The following is a 21,959-nucleotide window of genomic DNA, read 5'->3' on the forward strand; positions in this document are numbered from 1 at the left end:
TTCATGAGTCTGTTGATCTGGGCACTAGGTGAAAAATCAATGTTTTGCCTTTCTCTTGCTCATTCCCCCTCCCTTTGCCAGACACTAGGGGAGAAGCAGCCACGTACATAGAAATACCAGGAGTCTGGGCAACTTTGAAATACAGTGGCTATTTTTGGTACATCTGGATGATAAAATGGTGAAGAGATTAATTTAGCTGTTCCAGTTTGGAAAACAGACTCTGCCAACTAATGTTAATTCTTCTTTAACACGTATAAATAGGAATTGTACACAATTTCCAAGGAGGAGAGGTGCCTTTACTATATTCGCAAAAATGCTTTGAGATGGCTCACATGCCTTCAGTGAGTTGGAGCTAAATTTAAAAAACAGACACTGCAACAATGAAAATTTATATATGACCAGAAAACGAATCAGTAAAACCTAGTGCATTATCCAACTATCTCAATCATGCCTAGAAAGGGCTGGGTTCCACAGAATGGGGTAAGAAAGTCAGTGTGTTGAAAGAGTCACTTTGAGCTGTGTACAGGGAACCAATCACTGACCATAGAGATTGAAATGAAGCTGCTGCTTCTTTCTAGGGTTTATATTTGGGGGTGTGTGCGTATCATACTTTGCCTAAGAACTAGGGGCATGTTCCCTCACTGGATTATCTAGAGCTGTGCAGGTGAGCACTGAGCATCTCCTTTGCTTTAATGAGTGCTGTTTCAGCTGGTGTTTTCATGTGAGGAAGTACCCCTTTCCCTTCCCAAGAAGTGTTCTCTGCAGAGGTGACTGATCTGGAGGTGGGGATGATGACGTAGAAGTTGGTATCATTTACTTGATATGTCTGTGGGGAATGGCAGCCACCGCTGGTCTGTTCCCCAATGACGAGAGCTCTGCCCAGTCTCTTCATTATGTATACAAACTCTTCAGCAGCCCCAGCTGTCACAGCACTGGTAAGGATTATTAGTCCCTTCTGGGAACCATACCTCTCTCCTGCCAGATAAGACAAAAATAATGAGAAATGCAACCATTTTCAGAGATTTATTTGCATAATGGAGCAAGAAAAGTCTAAATTTCCTACCTCTTATTACCAAAGAAGTTTGGAAATATACTTTGTATCTATGATGGTATTAAAACACTTTTTACACTAGCCCAGCCTCTATACTGTAAAGACTATTGTCCTATGTGGCGCTCTCATTCTACATTTCTGGTTATAAGATTCAGCAGCTGGGAGGCCAGCTCATGGTTACTACTGCTGGCTCTTCTGTGGCTTTGACTTATACAGGAGCTCTAGATCTCATCATAGGACTGCTATAAGTGGGTGAGGAAAGCAACATTTTCCGCTCCTTCAGCAGAAATACTCAAAGCTGAGCCAGCAGCATCTTCAGTTTCATCCCTGCTCTAGGAACATGGCTGTCAGAGAGCTGGCCTGAAAACTATACAGGCGGCATTTTATGAAATTATAATTATAGTGGTTTCCCGCAGGCTCTTTATAGTCTATAAATGGAAGCTGTTGCATGGCCTTTGTCCCAGTCCCTTCAACAAATACCCCGTATTAGGATCTGAGCCAAGTTATCTCATTTTCTTACATAAAACAGCTGACAGGAGTAGGAGGTGTTTTGCACCCATTTTCAATATATTGGAACAGCCTAGATAGTTTTTGAGGTTTAGTTCATTTGAAAAAGTGGCCAAAGCATCATAACTGGGACCTAATAGCTTGAAAACTACTCTAAACTGCTCTAAAAAAGTAATCCTTTAAGTGAGTTGCAGTATGACATATAATTCTTATACTAAACTGTCAGAGAGGGGCCTATAGCATGGTAATTAATTTCCACATCATCTTTGCTCTTCACATTTCACTATAGATGAAATATCCATTTGAAGACCTTTTTCACAGTAGATATGTGTATATAATACAGGATCTGATCCAACTCCTTTGAAGTTAATATGAGTCTGCCTGTTCTCTTTGATGGGAACTGGAATGTGTGTCCCAGCATCGTATCCCTCAGCCCACCTCTGACTGCCTGGGAAAATAGATGGACCCTGCAGCCTGTGACAAAGTTTAAACATTGCCAATAATTGCAGACACCATTGTGGCACCATTTTTTTTTTTGTTGCTGTCTTAGCTTTAAAAGGGAAAAAGAATTAACACTAATGTTTAAGGCTTCTTAGCACTCTAGCTGCACTCTATGAGTACTCAAGAGCTCCATTTCTGCATGTTACAGCATCCTTTCAATTTCCACAACCAGCAGCCAGGGTGTGTGTGTAGAGGGGTGTGTGTGATACATTGCCAAATAATCTAAACTCACTCATAGGTGAATAAAATTTAGTGGTTTTCTTTCTCTCCAGCATTCTGTGAGCAAACTGGGCTATTGTGGGTGTTTTCATCTACTGAAATTATGAATTACACAGGTAGAAAGTGAAGGGATACATATAAAACTGTGAGTATTGGAAGAAATATTACGAGAGGTCTAGGCAACACAGGTTTTATTTTTAATTTTGGCAACTTCTAAGAGCAACAAGTCACAACCAGTATATGCAATATTCAGCTAAACTTCTGGGAACCAGTTTACAAACCTCTGTGCTTAACATACCCCATTCCTAGGAGCAATAAACTGTTATTTGTAGACGGCATTGGGGAACATGGCTGAAATGCACATTTTTGGTTTTATATTCATATTCTCTGCACAGCTTGAATTAATAGTGGTCATGTGCTTTCACCAAATGAGTTATGGTTTGTAATGGCTGACTTTAAAATACCCAAGGAGGGACAGCTGAAATGAAAAGCTACTCTAAAAAGAAATTGACATTTTACCTTTCAGCTGTGGCTCAGTCCATATTTCCTTTACAGAGTCAGTGGGTCTGTCGTAAACTTTGTCCAAGAGAATTTTATGTCCTTCATCAAAGAAGTACGAGCACAGGATTGCTATGGGAGTGGTGGACCCTCCAACATTGTACCTTTTCAGAAATTAAAAATATTAAGGAAACAATTGAAAATTTGAGGCAGACAGTAAATCTCCCTTCCAAGTATTGTTCCTTAACATGTTACGGCTATAACTTTTTACACTTACATTCATTCTCCCCTATCAGCATGTGTATATTTATCAGAGAAACAAAATCCCGTCTAAGAGTCTTGGACTGTAATTGCCCACAACTGACTTCAAAAGCAAACATAAAACTGAATAGTCTCTTTTTTTTCTTGATTCAACTTGGAAAAAAATTCAGAAAGTAAGCAAAGACTCTGAATCTGCAGAGAAACATCAGATTCTTGTTATTCTTCTACTCTGAATAAACCATGCTGTTACTGACATATGCAGCAGGAGTAAATGCCTAAACCCAATTTAAGAAACATGTTTGTGGAATGTTGTGTTCTTATTTCCTGCTGTACACAATGGGAATACTTGGTGTTTGGCACCCTATAATATCACGCAATTTCTTTTTGTGCGTAAAGACTATGTTAGCTGCTTCATTTAGGACAGTCATGTTTGCATACTTTGGTTGCAGCTTAATTTCGTACCAGTCTCTGAAGATTAAATTCACTGAGGAACCTAACTGTCATTGGAGAATCCCTGCTATGAATACAAAGAATATAATATCAAAGTATTTTTTTGTCTGTCCCTTTTCACTACTACTACAGCATATACAGCGCTGGAGATGTTTGTACTTTGATCACTACTAGTAGGAGATAGATGTAGTGCTTTCCTATAGGTGATATTCAGTGCCTGATGCAGAAATTCCTCCAAAAACCTGCTAGAAATTGTGTTTTGCTCAGTCCAGTCTGTAACTAAGTTTTTTTCACCCCATAAAATGATGAGAATACCCAGAAAGCCTCTGTCCAAACGAGTGAAGCATTCTGCAGTATTTGGGAGCTGTATGCTGGATTCACACTGTGACTGGCTAGAACTGAAATAAGCCTTTTCAGTGTATCCCAGATAGCAGTATGGTGTCACAAGGTCCCACTGCTGCTCCTGCACAGCTCAGGAGGCAGCTAGATCCAGCAGAACCATTTCCCACAGCTATCATCATAGCTGAAGTGAGTGGCAGGCAGCTAGAGCAATGCTGGAGAGCTCTTCTTGGGAGTCTCTTGTAGAGAGTGAAACTACAGAAACTTTAATCGGTAATAATGACTGAGCAGTTGCTAAAGGTTTAGTTTAACTTCATTACAGACTTCTTGTGTGACATAAAGGAAGCTGTTTAGTTTACCAGTGTCTCTTCTCAGTGCTGTGAAAGTTAAAAAACTGAAGTTCCTGAGTGGCATAGCTGTTCCAGGGAGGAAAACTTGTAAGATGAGAAACATTATTTGTTATGGCTAATCCATGCAAAATTGAAATTATCATTCTTGCCTTAAAATCAGAAGATGGTTTAGGGAGAATTTCAGAAGGTAAAATGTTTGGAGTTCTTTTTTATATGCCTTCAGAGACTGGGTCTTTTGTGTACACTCAAAGGAATAGAAATACATTAAATATAAAAAAATCCAAAAAAACCCAAACCAAAATCAAAGTAACCCAAGAAAAGAACTATAGTGATAACAGTTGGTACCTGGGACATGATTTCATCTTTGCTGTTTCATTACCCCTGGTCCTGATGCAAGTTTTAGCCTGGGAGAAAACTGGTGCAAGAGCAAGTAGTACCAGTCCTATCTCAAGTCTATTGGAAGATGGTGGTGCCTTTGACGAATTTGAATTCAGTTATGGGTGTGTTTTGTTGGTTGCTGTCCTGCCTCCTCTTCTCAATAAGGTATTTCTCTCTGCTCTCATTGCCATGCTTATCTTTTCCTGCATATGCTGCAAATCCCAGAAGAATATTAAGAAGACTACCAAATATCAAAAGCCCCATGGTGGCATTGAACATTAATGGTTCTAGCATTAAAAATGAAATCTTACAAAGGCCTTCTTTAGTTGATAATGGTGATGTTCTGGGCTCACAAACATCAGGTCTGGACCAAAACAAGGGAGTTATTTACCTAAATGTTGTATGGAAATGTGTATTTGTGATATTCATCTGCTTTTATAGCTGAGCAAATGGTTCTCATCTTCTGGTTCACAAGATTTGGAGCATTGTTGACACACTGGAGTGTCCAACAGAATCTTTATCTGAGAGCAGGCATATAGAATCATAGAAGCATAGAATAGTTAGGATTGGAAAGGACCTCAAGATCATCTAGTTCCACCCCCCCTGCCATGGGCAGGGACACCTCACACTAAACCATATCACCCAAGGCTTCATCCAACCTGGTCTTGAACACTGCCAGGGATGGAGCATTCACAACCTCCCTGGGCAACCCATTCCAGTACCTCACCACCCTCACAGTAAAGAATTTCTTCCTTATATCCAGTCTAAACCTCTGCTGTTTAAGTTTCAACCCATTAGCCCTTGTCCTATCACTACAGTCCCTAATGAATAGTCCCTCCCCAGCATCCCTGTAGGCTCCCTTCAGGTACTGGAAGGCTGCTAAGAGGTCTATGAAGCTGTATCCTGCAGCAGTATCGTCTAGGAGTGCTACAGTACCTTTATGTCAACTTTGCCTCTGTGCATAAGGGTCATTCTGTATAGGGCTGATTACCCAGGATAATTTAGCATTGCAGATATGGCAAACTAGATGTTGTAACACAGCCTTACTCATGGCCTGTTTTTTTGACTGTTCAATCACTTGACCACTGCCTGCAGTGAAAGATTATTTAAGCCACATACATAGATATTTTATATATATAACTAATATAAGGCACATCCTGGGTTTGATTAGGAAGAAATTAGAGAAAGAAAACATTTGTGACATCCAGGATTGTGTTCTGCAACATATTTCCTAAATTTTTCTATTTAGTTCTAAACATCTCAAATGATGGTACAATTTGTCTTGAGATATCCTTCCAGACTGTTACTGTTTTCCTTGGCTGTTTTCCTTTTCTCATTTAATCCCAGCAATTTTAGCCTGTAAACAAGACAGTAAGCCATGTAAAGCTAATTCACTATTACAAATAAAATATTGTTTGGAAAGAGTTTTGGTTATTTGCCATTCAAAGGTTTACCTCATGTCTATGATTAATGCATCTGTGTGAACAATTTTCTTCCAAACATGCTCTACCAGTAGGTCGGACACCTGGGTTAGAAGTTCACAGTCTCCAAACATATCAAATCTCAGATAGCCGATGTTGTTTTCAAATACATTTGTGTGGAATGAAAATTTAATCAGATCTTCAAATACTTCTGGGGAAGGGATCTGAAAGAGTTTGGGAAAACAAAACAAATCACTTGCTGGCACTGGTAGCTTGGCACAAGATTTAAAAATAGTGATGTGGGTCAAGTTTAGTTCAGGTGGGATATATGTGAGGAATATGACCATGTTAAAGGAACATAATAAATGATATTCAGACTTTTGCATATTAAACAGAAGTTAACATTGGCTGCTGCATTGCTTGCCCAGCATAGGGTGCATCAATAACATGCCCAGAACCTGGACCAGGCATCTATTTGTCAGGGCTCAGTTTATTTTTCAAAAATACAGGAATTTCCTTAGATCAAGCAAGCTGAGAAGGCTACAAGAACCATCCCCCAGCCTGCAGCATAGGCCACTATCCCAAGCCTGCTACCCAAGCCCACTTTTTTCCTTTAGCAGTTCTTCCTAAATAAGGCTTCCCTCTCCATAAGGACTTTTATAATCTCTTGATTAGCCTCAGCTGACAAACAGCTGCTGGCTACAGGTGAGGTTGGCCCCAGCCCCTTTTGATTAGCCAGTGCCTCTAACAGTGAGAAACCTGATGTGTTAGGCATGTGCTAGGATACTCAGGAGGTAGACATGTGTTAAATCTCTCTTATGGTGGCCATGTGCTTGGAGTCTCACGTGTTAGTCTGTGATTAGTTTAATTTTGTTTAGCTTATGTTATTAAACAGCAGACATTTTTAGTAGCGATGTGTAGCCAACTAATAAAGTTATCCTAGTAACCCCTGCGTGTATCGGGACTTAGCCTGCTCGTATTGCCAAACTTCTGTTTTGCATACATGTGTCTGAAAACTCTCCTTCAGCTTAAGAAGGAAAGGCTTTAGGATATATATGACTTATGTGACCTTCAGCAGTTTGGCCTTTTCTCCTCAGGGTGGCTGTGAAAACGATTTTATACTTGTTTTTTTAATCAATTGCCCTCTGCCATAACTCAGCCCCAGACAACCCATACTCTTACATCCCAAAGAACAAGAGTCAGCAGTGAGCCATGTGCTAAAAGGTGTTATCCCAGTCTGCAACATACCCTAGAATTTTGAAGGCATTTCTGCAGCTGTAGAGGAGTTAGGCAATCTGCTGCCTTACACGTAGTGCTCAGGCCTGGGAATGTGTTCCTGTCAAAAGCAGGTCTGCCACAGAAGAAACAGGGTTTCCCAAGTGTGTGAATGCAGCTGTATTTGACATAGCTCAAGCACTTTACCTTTACCTGGGGGAAAATTATCCACCAAATCACACTTCTAGCTGCCCTGAGATTCTTCATGATTCAGTACCTTCTGTATGCCTAAATTTCAAACATTAATTTAAAAGACCTATTGGCCAGTAGTTGACCTGATGCTAAGAGCAAACTTTACTGAGTCCTTTTCTGTGCGCTTCTTTCTCACTGTACCTTGTGGAAACAACCGTTATATCTGGACTGTAAACATATCAGTCCAGCACTACTGAGTTTGTCATTTCCAATCCACTTCCCAGTGACAGCAATGCTACTTGATCTGCCCACTGTACTTTGATTAACAAATCAGTTTTGAAGAATATACCCAGCATGTGTTGCATTGTTCTGACAGAGCTTATATCTAGTTCAGAGGTACTGGTCCCTCCAGGAGAAAAAAAAATCATCACTCATTGGTAACATCTATAAATAAAACTGATGTGTTACTTTCAGCCATTTACTAATGATATTTTAACTGAACACACATTTGTTAGTTCTGTCTCCAACAATAATTGCTAGATGCATACCCATTAGCATGTTGATTAAGAATAACCTCTTTGTCTGGTGATTTCTTTTCCAACTTGTTCTTTTACTGTGCTGCATCCCATGTTCACTGAGGACTTTAGTACTTGTTAGCAATGCTGCTAATTTTTGAAAATTCATTACAGATTTCAAGATGGGCAGGTTGTTTTTAAAGACTTGGGACTCATGGTGTAAAATTAATATACAAGGATCTCAAAGAAACTCTTCATCTTCATGGTTGGAGGGAAGGTATGGAAATCTATCAATTCTAAAGGCTTTAGGACCAGAAGTTATGAAAATGTAATGTTGGGGCAGTGGGGAAAGCCTCCTAATTTTTAAGCAAAAGAGGTGAGTAGGCTGGACTGACAGTAAAGAGTTACTATTCTGAAAAACTGCAGTTTCATGACACTGGCACATAGGCCATGTGCTGCCAGTACTAAAGGAAGTAAGTCTAGCTTCAGAGAGCAGTAGTGCACTTTTCTTTGGAAGGCAAGGCTGCTCGCTGGCCAAGGACAAGCTGGGACAGGATGCAGCTGAAAGTAAGATCGTGCTGTTCAGTCAAGCAATGTTTACATACAAATTACTTGATGTTAAATAAAAGTCCTCAGGTGCCTTGGTAAGAATACTATAAGCAATGTGGCTAGACTAAAGTATCTCCAAGCTAACATCACTTAAGGAAGAACTGGTTTTTGTTAACTATATAGGGCCTCTAGCCCTGTTCTGCAGTCTCCTTCCACAGGTGAGTGGCCTAACCGGAATAAGAGATGTGACACAAAATAGGACCTAGAATGTTGCCTTAGGACTCATGCATGGAGTTTCATCCCTGAATCTGCTACTGACACAAACCCCAACCATAGGCAAACTACTTTTCCAACTGTCTATCTCTTAGCTCTTTTCTTCCCTTTCACCTCTCCCTTAACTTGTTCAATCTATTTAGATAGAGACTGTATTTTCATACCTAGTTTTGTGCTGAGCACTGCAACATAACCCTGATTTGCATTAAGGTTGCTAATGATGTCAGCTGTTAAAGTGTTATCAGCCAACATCCTTGTGCCATTGCAAATCCTGAGATTGGTTTAAGAACCACGAAATCTTGGGGACTGAGTGGCGGGGTTGTGCCTTTCTTTCTTGGAATAGCATTTGGGTTCTGCACAGGCTGGAATGGAACTGTCCGTCCTTGTAGGTCTCCCAGCTCAAGGACTGAGCAGGGTCAGCTATATCCCTGACAGCCAACTCTCAACTGCTCTTAAAAACACCCGTATCACTGGGTGATTTCTGGGCAATTCAGTCTAGTGCGTCACCAGTCCTACTATTACAAAGATGTTTTTAACATCTAGTGTAAACAGTCTAAGTTCACTACTTTCCATAGTTTAAATGCATTACTTCTTGGCCTATTTACCATGGATAAGGGAACAGATTATTCTCTTCATGTTTGAAATAGCCTGTTACATATCTGAGGAGCATTTTAATGTCTTCTCTCAGTTTTCTTCTTTCTGGAACAAAACAACTCAAAACTCTTAAACTTTTTCAAGATTACTCTTATTCAGCCTTCTCTTTACTCCCCTTTTCTGTTGTCTCCTCACTTGAGGAACATCTTTCCAGAAAAGCATTGCCCAAGACTGCACATTATATACTCTAGCTGAATTTTCTTTAGAGCTGAGTGTAGCCTAAGACTTCACATATTTTAGTGATTATATTCCTCCTTATCCATTCCAGTTTGAGGATTATTATTTTTTACTGCAACAACTTGATTCTATTAACGTGTTCAGCTTATGAACTCTGAAGTACCCATATACTTTTTTTAACACAGCTCGCCACAAACAAGCTATTTTCCTCTCAGAGCTAAGCAGTCAATTACTATCACCCTAGAAACTGTGTGAGAACCCTGCATGTGTTCTTATTTAACCTCATCCTTCTTTTCAGAGATCATTTCTCCAGTTTTTTTCCAGAACTATAGCTCTGAATTCTAATCCTGCCCTCCATTGTACCAAGACAGCCAGGACTGGGGGGGGAGGTTACCACAAGCAAAAGCTGAAACCCTCTGGGACAGTGCTCTGGGAAGGATTAAAAGAGGTTATTCAAGGCTTTCAGCCTCCACTGAGGGAGTACAGGGCAGTGTGAGAGCTATACTTTCACCCTGCAAAGGATGGCACTAGAAAGAGGTGTGTAAGCCTTCTCTGACAATACACATACTCATTGCAAGCCACTGAACTATTATGAACTTGAATTGAAAAAGGTGAAGAGTCAATGACAGTTAAACATGAGACATCTTTTCGGTTTTCATGCACTTGTACAGTTCCACTGACTTTACTGTGGTTATGTTGATATATATCAGCATTGTATGGGCCCACAACAATTTTGTTCCACCTGTTAGCAACAGGTGTAGAAATTTTGATTTCACTCATTTATGAAGGGATATAATCAAACTATGCTACTTTCTGGTGAAACATCTGTAACTATTTTCTCCTTTAGCAAGTACAATACTCTGCTATAGATACTTATTATTTATCTGAGAAAAAGACTCCAAATGGAGGAACAATTTATCTTTATAAAGGAATAATTTTCATCTTTTACTCTGATCATAATTTAGAACTTATCTAAAATATTAATACAAATTTTTTTAACTGTGAAGACTGCAAGCAAAGTATTTGGACATTGTCAAGGAGTCAAAAGAATCATTCAGGGAGAGTATTGTCACTTAAAATTAACATAACATAACCACATTTGCTAAAATCAGGCAGCAGTTCTATATGTAGCCAACATTACTCAGATACTCATGAACACAAATGTTTCAGTATGGGAAGTAAGGTATGACTGGAGAGAGGCAAACAGAGGAATAAGAAATATGAATTATTGAACTGCACATCAGCAAGTTTACAGAGTTTTGCCTTATAGGCAAAATGCTATTTTCTAAATCACAAACAATATATAAAATATTTGCCTCTGGGAAATCTGACTTTGGAAATGGCAGTCATGTGGCAGACAACTCCGGCTAGCATTGACCTTGCTGCTATCATAAAGGAGACATATTCACTACCCATATTATGCTTCAGCAACTATTCCAGTGTAGCAGATGCAAAGGTCTGCATACATTTCACTTGCCTGTCTGCTATGTCCCATCTCATCCTTCTTGCAGTTATTCATCATCACTTTCATTTAATTGTGTTGGATCTGCTTCACTGTCAAGGTCATTATCAAGAAAATCCCACTGTCAAGGGAAAGGGTGGCTTGGAAGGTAGGTAGCACAAGAGAAAAACTAGCTTTTAGGTGTTGGAAGAATAAATGTGATACAGATTAAAAAAGCCACCTTGTCCATTATAGGACTGTAAAAAAAAACAACCAAAAAACCAAATGCAATTAGTGCCATCATGTAAGCTTCCATGTAATCTTACAGCATTTGCTCTCTGGATTATTGGTAGGGGGTATTCCTGAAATATTCCACAGAAAGCATCCCTCTTGGCCATGTAAAAGCAAGGCAGGAAATGAAGATACTTTTGCTGCCCAGTGGTAAATATGTGGGATAGATGAATTTTCTTTTACCTCTATCAAAAGAAAAAGCCTTTACTTCAGTAACTTTGGTGTCTTTGTTCACTCACTCTCTTTCACCTTAAGACATTTTAACACCTCTCTCTTGTCTCTCTATCTCTCCATTTCCTCAAGCACTGGATGGAATGCATAGGTCTTTGGAAACTGTTTTAGCCTCATAAGAGACCCATGCTTCTCCTCTGCTATTTGTACATTATTTCCCCTTGAAGAAATCTCACATTTGTCCTGATTTTCATGTACACTGATGTGATCTCTTTCTTACAGATGTATTCCCAATATCTTCCAATAATTTTGCTTAACAAAGACCTGAGGTAAACATAGGCATTAATTAGTCTAGTAGCTTTTTCTCACTAGCTCTATTAGGATCAGAATTTCACATCATTTGACAAATAAGATATTTGTCCTGCATATTCTGTTCTCAATATTCAAGGTCTGAATAAAGGTTTGAAACGGCCTACAATATCCATTAACAGCCTTTCAGTGAAAGCAGTGACTAATTTGCAAGATTGGCCTACACTGTAAAATGGGAAGAAATTATGATATATCACTATTGATATGTTGGTAATAATTTAGCAGGGACCTCTGTCAAAAACATTCTTAGAGTGAAGCTTTATACACCTGAGAAATGTAGGCAGGAAAAAGAATGATGAAATAGAAAAACCATTTAATTAATTATTTCAATTTAAGCTTAGAGGCAAAAATGGGGCCAGCATCTCTTGGTTAACAAACTTGAAAAACATGCCTTCCCCTGGCAATGTTTAGACTTTGCCCTTGAACTTAATGTTGGAGATAACACCACAAAGGTCATGCTCACTTTAAATCATGCATACCAAGAACTTCAGAGGTTGGAAGCCCACAGATTTCCTTCCCTGGAAAACATTTAAGTTACCTGACACTTGGTACACTCTGGTTCATTGCAAAGACAAATGCATTCTCTTCAAAAACCAATTTTATAAATCCCTAGAGAAAAGACATCTCTGATAGAAATACTAGAGCAGTAGCCAGAAAGAAGCTAACTCCATCCAAGAAAGGGATCAGGTTATCCTAACCCTCCTTTAATTTGAAGATGGGATTTTAGCAAGTGCTCCTGGGAGCTCTCACCAGCACAACAATGGACAAGAAAGACTGCCAAGGCAGACCAGTGCATAAATACCCAGGCTCAGAACAAAGCATAGACTGTTATGCAAACCACACGACATGGGCAAAAGCAGGTTATTAAAAATCAGTTTCTCCCTGGATCACATAACTTCCACACAGATACTTCTCCTAAAGTATTTCTAGGTCACTGGGAAGCTGTCTGATGCTGAGACTGAGAATCAGAAAAACTTTCCACTATCACTACCAAAGGGGCTGCTTGTTATTCTTGTGTAATACAAGTCAGGTACAGCAATTTTATATAGAAAAATCCATTGAAAAGTATGTGGCTCAATGTTTTGTGGTCTATGCATGTACCTGGTCCAACCAAATTTTTCTTAAATTACAAGCTTGGTTTGTAACCAGTGGGACTCTGCATTAATTTGTTATAGCTTGAAAAGCCATAGTACTGAAAGAGACAGGATTACAAAAACAATGAGATATCTTCCCTCTAACCATGAAGCCCGGCATATTTGCTTGTGCAGATGGCAACTGAAAGAAATTCATAGCTTGAATGTTGTTCCTAAAATGCATGCATTCAGAACTATCATCTACTACCACAAGTTACTCCTCTGACTTTCCTCCAAAATCCACTCAGTCACTGGCTTTTCTGCTGGGTGCAGGTAAATCATGGTGGGTTTATGATATGGCCTAGAAACAAGATGTCTGACTCAGCGCTTCCATTTTACCTGGCATCAGCATAGCTGGATTCAAGAGAACTGTACCTGTTTTGGCATGATCCCTGGAATGCTGTCCTTGGCATGTTGAGGGATGTAGAGTAATTTCAGGTGCTCATCATCAGAAAGCGCTTGCAAGTTGGCAGTCACCTTCCTGGCCAGCTCCTCTTCTGTATTAATCATTCTATAGCTGTCTTTGCTCATGTTCTTGGTGAGGTTTAATGCTATAACAGCCCCAGCGTTCACAAAGGCATAATTATCTGCTACAAGCTTGCCTACGGTTTGCAATATCTGTGGCATCTGGGCACGCAGGTTGGCAATTTGCTGAGCTACAGATATGGCTTCATTGGCTTGGACGGTGATATGTGGCTCCACCCCAGACACACTCCATACTTTGCCAGTGACTGGGCTGAGCACTACTTGGCTGGGGATGGAGGCATATAGGGAACTGTTACCAACACGATAAATGCCCACTGAGAGAGAACCACCTACTGTGGGCTCACCAATAACTGTGGCCCGGTATAGATCCTTCATAGAGCGAGTGAAAGCTTCAGCTGCTGACCCACTCATATGGCTTGTTAGGATGTAGATGTCCTTGAGAGAGCCATACCTCTTGCCTGTGACTTGTGGGAGAGTCCATACCTCTGTGCTGCGGGAGGTACTACGATCGAAGATGGTGTAGAGGTGTTGCTGAGGCTCAGACTCAAAGAAGTAGGAACAAAGTATTGGAATGGCAGTGGAATAACCACCTGTGTTGTACCTCATGTCAATAATCATGGCATCTGTGTTCACCAGCTTGTTCCACACCATTTGCAACAGCTGGGGCCCAATGGCCTTCACTGTTTCTGCCTCAGCCATCATATCAAAGCGAAGGTAGCCGAGGTTGCCTGGCAATACCTCAATTTTGAAGAGCGCCTCAATGATGTAGCTCAGCTCTTCAGGGCTGGGACTCATGCTGGGAAGCTGTTCTTCTGGTGTTGGCTCCACATGGCTGTGGAAGACATGGAGCCGATGGTCCCCTGAGGCCTCCTGCAAGTCACTGGTAAGCTGGGAAGCCAATGTCTCAAAATCTACAGCTGATCGATAACCTCCTTGGGCTTGTTTAGTGCTCAGCATAGCACTGGCCTTACCAGCCACTTCTGGGATGGCATAGTGAGCCTCTAGGAGTTGTCCGGCACTTTCCAAAAGTACTCCCATATTCTTGTGGAAAGTTAGCACCTCTACAGCCTTCTCCAGGGCATCCTCAGCCAACACTATGGCATCAGGCACAACTCCTCCACCCATCCAGCTTTCACCATGGTTGTCAATGAAGGTAATGACAGGAACTGTGATAGTCAGACCACAGGTTATTCCCTGCTCAGGCTGCAGAAGAGGGAAGGTACGGGTGTGTGAGAGGCTTCCTGCTGTGATCTCACCAATCAGTGTGGCACGGCCCAGGGACTGCATGAGGTAAGCAAACTCCTCAGCAGCTGTAGCAGTGTGGCGGCTGGTGAGCAGGTAGATGCCACGCTGAGCCCCATAGGGCTGGCCCAGAAGTTCTGCCTGACTGTTGTGCTCCTGTGTGTGGTTGGTGCGCCTGTCATATGTTGTGAAGAAATGGACAGGGCCAGCAGCTGGATCTTGGAAATAGGAGAGTAACACAGGCACAGCAGAGGAGGAAGGGCCCCCAGGGTTGTAACGTAGGTCCATGATCAAGTTTTCTGTATTCTGGAGGGGCTCCCACACTTTGTGGACAATGTAAGGTCCCAGCTTAGCAAGCACAGAGGCATCTGCAAACTCATCAAAGCGCATGTAGCCAACATTGCCTGGCAAGACTGACACCTTGAAGACAGTATCCACTAAGGCATGCAGCAGTTGCTCATTGTCAGGTAAGTTGGTTGCCAGTGCAATTGGCTTCTCAGCAGGGGGGACAGCAGCTTCACCTGGCATCAAGACTCGGACCAACAGGCGGGGGTCTTCAGATAAGGTCTGCAGCTCAGAGTTGAGCTTGGTGGCCAGGTCCTCTGCTGACTGCACAGAAGAGAAGTCAGAGGTGCTAAGGTGCTGCAGCAGTGCTGGCACTCGGTCCACTAAGCTGTAATAGTTGTTTAGTATGTTTGTGAGATGGCTGAGGGTGCCAGGCACTGCTCTGCGTACTGCCAGGATGTCCAGGGATTTCTGCAAGGCTTGCTCTGCCTCAGTAGCCACACATGGCATCACCCCACTCACCTCCCAGCTCTGTCCACCCCTACTCAGGGGGCTCACAGATCGTGACACAGGAACCATTATGTAGAAACTGGAGGGGCCAATACGCAGCTTCTGGATGTCCAGTGAGCCCCCAGCTGTCTTCTCCCCAACAGTGATAGCCCTGTTCATGTTCTTGAGAATGTAAGCCACATCTTCAGCCACTCCTGTGGTGTGGTGGCTGATCAAAACAATGACATCCTTGTCTTTGCTGTACCTCTCTCCCAACACCTTTGGAAGTGTCCATATCTCTGTGGTGGTGTTGGAGGGCCGATTGTATACAGTCTCAACATGCAGCATCTTGTCTGCTTCATGCAAGTATGAAATGATGAAGGGGAGGCCAGAAATCTGTCCCCCAGTGCTGTGACGAAGATCTATCACCAAGGCAGATGTATCCATCAGTGTCTTCCACACCTTGTCCACCAGAAAAGCTCCAACTTTCTGCACAACTTCCTGTCCTATGATATAATCAATCCTCAGGTATCCAACATTGCCCTTTAGCTTGTCATACATGACCACATGTTCAATAAGACTAAGCAGTTGCTCACGAGTGGGGGAAGCTTCAGCTTCTTGACTGGGATCTGCATGTGGTGATGGCTCATAGGAAATCACCAGTCTTGGGTCATTCAGAGCACCCTGCACACCAGCTGTCAAGACGCTGGCCAGCATTTTTGGATCTGATATGTCCAGGATCTCCCCACTTTTGATTGCTTGCTCAATGGCTTCTTGCATGCCCACTAGGTTTTCAGGATAGCAGTAGTTATCCAAAAGGACTTTAGCCATGTCCAGCACTAGAGTTGGCTGAAAGATTTCCTCAGCAGGTATGCTGAATATGATCACTGCTGAATACAGGAAGAAATGTGTCCGGATCATTTTGTCTTTGAATGGAATAGAAATGAAGAAAAGAAGTCAGAAGCTCTTACTGATCAAGATGAATGTAACTCTCCAATGACTCTCTGTTCGTGGATCATGCTGAAATCCCTGTGTTGAATCCAGGCGCACTGAACAGATAAAAACCTTTTAACCGCATTAAACCTTTAATCTCATTAAAATGGAGTGCATCATCTGAAGTGCACCAATAGTTCAGCTAGCTCCTTACTACTTCACCGCTCTCTTATGAAACAATAATAAACTTCAATCATCAAGGATAATCTTTCTTCATCAGTTAATTATTTCCAAAAGGTACTACATTGACTGTTATAAATGTCCTGGCTTATCCTGACAGTGGATTTCTTAAATGCAAATCTTGGATTTCAACCACAATTAGAACACCAGTCATCCAGTCTTTTACCATTATTTATGGAAAGCTTATACCAGGAGATTCCTCAGTGACTTAGTTGTACCAATATTCAAATTTTTTTTCAAAAGTTGTTGACAATATATTGTCTTTGGTGTTTGTCAGTCTGAACTGCAAAGGACTGTTCTTGCATTTTATGATTAAGAGCTCCAAACAAGGAACTCCAGACATTTAAAACAGCTTATAAAATTCAAGGTAATGACAGCTTGTTAATTTCTGTGCTGAGAATTGCCAGCATTTTAAACAGGACTTTGAAATACATTTGCCTCAACATAATACAGCTAAATCTGAGGTGACTTTAATCTTCATAATTTGCACTCAATTAGGATTTACTTGTAATGCCATTGAGTAACATATGGTCATGTCTGATGACAGCATCCAGCCAATAGACTTCAGGCTCAACACACCAAAATAGAATGTGGGGGATTGTTTTCTTCTGCTCACAATGTATTCAAGACCCTATTGTATTAAGAGTTTGAAAGAGGATCAGAATATGCAGGATGAAGCTGCAGGCTGTACCCATGTGAGTTGTCAACATTCAGAGCTCCAGTATGACACACCAAAGATACACAAGAACAGATTTTTGGCTCTAAGTCTGAAATGAGCTGCCACCCCAGTTATTCTGCCTGCTGGAGGTAGCTGCAAGAATAGACTAGGGAATCTGGGAGGAGCATGTTTTTGTATTGTTTTCAAAATGTCACTTATTCCTACATATGAATACATGTGGAAGGAAAAGTCTAAAGATGGTCTATCCTGGCTGGGTGCACTGTTGCTGTCTTGTGTAAGTGTCATGTGTGAAGCATTACAATGCCTCACCACCCTCACAGTAAAGAACTTCCTCCTTATATCCAATCTAAACTTCCCCTGTTCAAGTTTTAACCCATAACCCCTTGTCCTATCACTACAGTCCCTAATGAAGAGTCCTTCTCCAGCATCCCTATAGCCCCCCCTTCAGATACTGGAAGGCTGCTATGAGGTCTCCACGCAGCCTTCTCCAGGCTGAACAGCCGCAACTTCATATAGGAGGTGCTCCAGTCCCCCGATCATCCTTGTGGCTCTCCTCTGGACTTGTTCCAACAGTTCCATGTCCTCTTTATGTTGAGGACACCAGAACTGCACAAATGCATGGCTTAAAAAGCTACTACAGTGGAAACCAGTATTTTTTCATGCTGGATCTGTTCGGTGATCTATTTCTCTTGCTTTGAATTCAATATGACATACATCACTCACTACTACCTTGGTAATTCTTTACAGATGGTTTTGGAAAGTAACGATCTTTCCCTGTGTGGTATGGATTCCTCACACTTTGGAGAATGACTATTTACTTACTCATTTCTTGATACATATAGTTTAAATTTTTATCAAACATATTGTTTAATGCAAGTCTGTTCATTGAACTCTGAGTACCTAAATCCAAAAAGTGACTGTACCATCATTTCTAATTTCTATGTAACCCAAGTCAAATTCCTATTTTGATTTTAGTTTTGAGCTAAACTCAATAGCTGAGGCCTAGCTCTAGCTTTTATAACTCATAAAAATTTATGTTCCTTTAAAATTCGTCCACAAGTATTTCATTTTCTGACTTCCTGTGGGTATGAACTTCACACACACTGTGAGAAGATGTATTTTCTTTTATCTGCCCCAGACTAGTCTGCATGCATGGTCTGCATCATTCAGATCGCATGCTAAATAGTTTCCACAAGAGCGAGATTAAATGTTTTGCTATATGTTTTTTGCTTTATAGATCTTGTTCCCGTTCTCCATGGTTCTCATCTGTGGCTGATCTCATCGTTCTCCATATAGACCATTTGGACACTGATAAGCTGCAGTAGCAGGAGGCTCATCTGAAGGTGGCAGCAAGAGCAGTTTTTGCACTGGCAGAAATGCCAAGAGGATGAAGGTGAAATTTGGAAATAAGCTACTTTTGGCTTTAGTAGAGCTCTCTAATACAGGCATACTTAAATTACATGTATGAATTACAATTAATGTAAAGGTGATATGTGGCTCCTAAATACTGGGAGGCAGGGTTTATTAGCTCAAGCACAGGACTAAGCTAATGAAACGTTTAATGCTTCCAGGATTCTGGTAAGTATTTCTAGACAAACCTTCACTGTATTTTATAGATGCATAAGTCTAGATCAGTGCTACTTCATGGCTGCCTGTGACAGGTATTACTGGATTGCATAGGTATGCTCTAGGACTGTCTTTTCTATTCTGCTCTTGTACGGTCTGGTACAAAGGAAAACTTGTGCCTGAGTGGGCTTTCTGGGCCCCTTCATAATGCAAATAATGAATAATAGCACCCTTCTATTCCTTTATAATTCTCATGTCAAAACTAGTAATGTTCAGTTTCTGTGCCTCAGTTTTTCAGTTCTTATTCTCTACAAACACAGAACCATAGGATAGGATTGGAAAGGACCTTAAGATCACCTAGTTCCAACCCCCCTGCCATGGGCAGGGACACACCACACTAAACCATGCCACCCAAGGCTCTGTCCAACATGTATAGATTAAAACTGTAGCTGTTGGAAATTTTCACTTCAAGTGAGTTCTTTAATGATTACATTTGTAATAAAAAATATTTAAATCCAAAATGTGATGGATTTTTATTTTCTTCTCTCCCCTTCACTTCTCTTCCCTTTCTTTCCCTTTCCTTTCCTTTCTTTTTTACAGTGACCAAGAAAGAGAAAAGGTAAAAAACAAAACCAAAAACAAACAAAAAAAAAAAACAAGAAGAAAAATTATACTTTTATCGAAAGACTAGGAAAGGGTAGGAAATGTATATTCCCATTTTGAAACCTTTCTAATTTCAGCCAGGAGCAGGTGGAGGTCCCAGCTCACAGATGTGATAAGCTCGCACAGACCAACTCTGCTGAACCGATGAACTGCCATATTGTGGGTAAGCAGAAGATTCAGGAGAGCTTCAGGAAAATGCATTGCAGAGATCCAACCTGAACTGATTCAGGAACATAGTTTTGAATTTTGGCCAGTATTTTTTTGTTTTTTAAAGGGAAACTGACGTACAGTCTTTTGAGAATTGGTATATTATGCATTTGTATTATATAGTCTGTATCTACTAGATCCTACATTTCTGATAGATTTACATGTGTGTTCAGCTTGGTGCACCAGAGTTAGCCCAAAATAAATAGTGTATATCAAATACGGCATCAAGAGCCCTCCTATCCTGAGGTTAGTATCTGAAACAGTGAGAACTGCTGTCATCCATGGCAGAGGATGTACAAACATCCCTTTGTTTAGAGGCCAGGCATCACGTACAGCTGCCACCAAACTGATCTGATTCCTACAGACTGTGCTGCTGAGGGCTTGACACCTGTGATAACTGGTTAAACACACCCTGGTGCTGTTTTCCGACATGCTGACTTTGGATGTAAATGCGCAGCAGGTCCTGGCAGACCAGTTGTTGGCATCTTAAGCTATGTAGATTGTAAAGAACTAGGTTTCTCCCATTGCTGGATCAGAAATTTTAATTGCCAGCCCAGTACCAGGGCTGTCAGGATATGCCTTGCTCTTGCTGTGCCAGCATCAAGGCTTTTGGTGAGGGCTAACAGCGGGTCTGCGGGGCTCCAGCTAAACCATGCACCTCAGCAAGGGGACTGACTTAGGGCTCCCCATTTTCCAAAGCTAACGCTTAAGTCATTCTCCTGTGAGGCCTTAGGCCGAATTATCACTGATGATCCAGCAGGAGGTCTAAGAGAGAGGACAAAAAAGAAACAGGAGCAGCTCTGAGGCAGCTTGGAGGGATGACACGCTCCAGAGGCAGTCTGGGGGCAGCAGCCAGTGCAAACATGGCAGTGGGACACTCTGGAGACTCGGTGAGGGCAAAAAAGACTGTGGGCAGCCCAGAGAGAGACGGCAAGAGGCACCTTTAAGCTGAGAGATTTCAAGGTACCATGTGAGGAAGAATAAGAAAATGTGCGTCGACAGCTCGGGAATAACGCGCAGAGCCGGAGCAGAAGCATCACACAGCCTGGAGATGGCGCCAAGGCAGCACGGAGCCCCCTCGCGGGCCCAGAGGTTGTGCGGCGCAGGCAGCCCGGCGGCCCTCACAGCCCAGCAATAGCACTGCAGCATCATGGAGGTAGGGCGTACGGTAAACACTGAGGGCTGAAGAGTGGCCAAGATGGCTCTGAGGCGGTTTGTAAGCCTCAGTCAGACCAGGGAGGCACGGAGAGGTCTGCAAGTCGGACACCTGCAGTTAGAACGTTCAGCCTTGCAGGTGGACGGGCAGAGCTCGTTCCTTGTTCTCTAGAGGCTGCGGAGGGAACCTGCCTTGTTTTTGTCTCTGCTAAACACACAACAAATGGTAGGCTGGGATGTTAACACAGGGAAAACGGGGGTGGTTGTTAGGCAGATGCAATGTCCTGTTAGCTGGCATGTGGAACTGTTACATGATTAAGGTTCAGGTCTTGCCTCATAGGCATTGTTCATTCACTACCTGTTGGCTTTTCCAGCTTGTTTGCTGTTTCCATCTTATCTTTCAGTTCTTTGCAGTAATAAAATTCAATTTGGTGCTGCCTATGAGGAGTTATAGCAGCATACTGATACCTCCTGAAGCTCACAGTGTGTTCCTACGTGGACCTACCTGGTGCATGGCTATGCACCTGCGTCCATTACCTATGTGACAATGGCTAGGCTCTGAGGAGGCTGGAGACAAGAATCAGATGTGGTCTGGGAGCAGCATAAATTGTGTTAAAGCACAACTGAGTCTGAAATTAAAGTCTTCTTTAGAGGCAGTCTGAAACCTATTAGCCTGAGTATCAGGAACTGGCAATTGTAGGTTAACTTTTCAATACTCTCAGGATCTTTCCAGTCTGAGTATATACCAGATGAACACCTCTAGATTCCCTTGAGGCCATTGCTTCTTACCTGTGGAGAAGAATAGTGAATATGAAGATCTTTTTGACTTCTAGTGATCACTGGTCTTGTTGCTAAGTGGTAAATTGCACCAGCTGTTCTTTTGTGTTAGGACATAACACAGAGCAGTGAATGGGATCAGAGAACTCTGTGATTGCTGTTTACACAGACAAGGTGGGAAGCTAAGAATAGCAACAGCTATACCTCCTGACCAACTTCCACCAACTTAGCATGTTTATCTATTAAGACTGAAGTGCTATAAAGTAGCCTTAAAATTGGCTG

At 41.7% G+C, this 21,959-nt stretch overlaps 1 protein-coding gene across 1 annotated transcript; it reads right to left on the reverse strand.

Annotated features, from left to right (window-relative positions):
• Positions 1-642: 642 nt before the first annotated feature.
• Positions 643-16,378, reverse strand: RBP3 (retinol binding protein 3). The gene is made up of 4 exons (XM_005153905.4): positions 13,331-16,378; positions 6,009-6,199; positions 2,798-2,940; positions 643-975 (listed from the first exon to the last, which is right to left on the reverse strand). Exons 1-4 carry the CDS (start codon positions 16,376-16,378, stop codon positions 647-649), a joined length of 3,711 nt encoding a protein of 1,236 aa, XP_005153962.4. The 3' UTR covers positions 643-646.
• Between the last annotated feature and the right edge of the window lie 5,581 nt (positions 16,379-21,959).

This window comes from Melopsittacus undulatus, chromosome 4 (assembly GCF_012275295.1).
Source record: "Melopsittacus undulatus isolate bMelUnd1 chromosome 4, bMelUnd1.mat.Z, whole genome shotgun sequence".
NCBI lineage: Eukaryota > Metazoa > Chordata > Aves > Psittaciformes > Psittaculidae > Melopsittacus > Melopsittacus undulatus.

Bases quoted from the DNA above. Each gene is read 5' to 3' on its own strand.
- RBP3 (XM_005153905.4), bottom strand. From the start codon at position 16,378: ATGATCCGGACACATTTCTTCCTGTATTCAGCAGTGATCATATTCAGC. The intron at 2,941-6,008 runs GTAAACCTTTGA...ATTTCTGAAAAG, and splicing joins GCATTAATCATAGACATGAG to GTACAATGTTGGAGGGTCCA. The intron at 976-2,797 runs GTAAAATGTCAA...CTTATCTGGCAG, and splicing joins GACTGAGCCACAGCTGAAAG to GAGAGAGGTATGGTTCCCAG.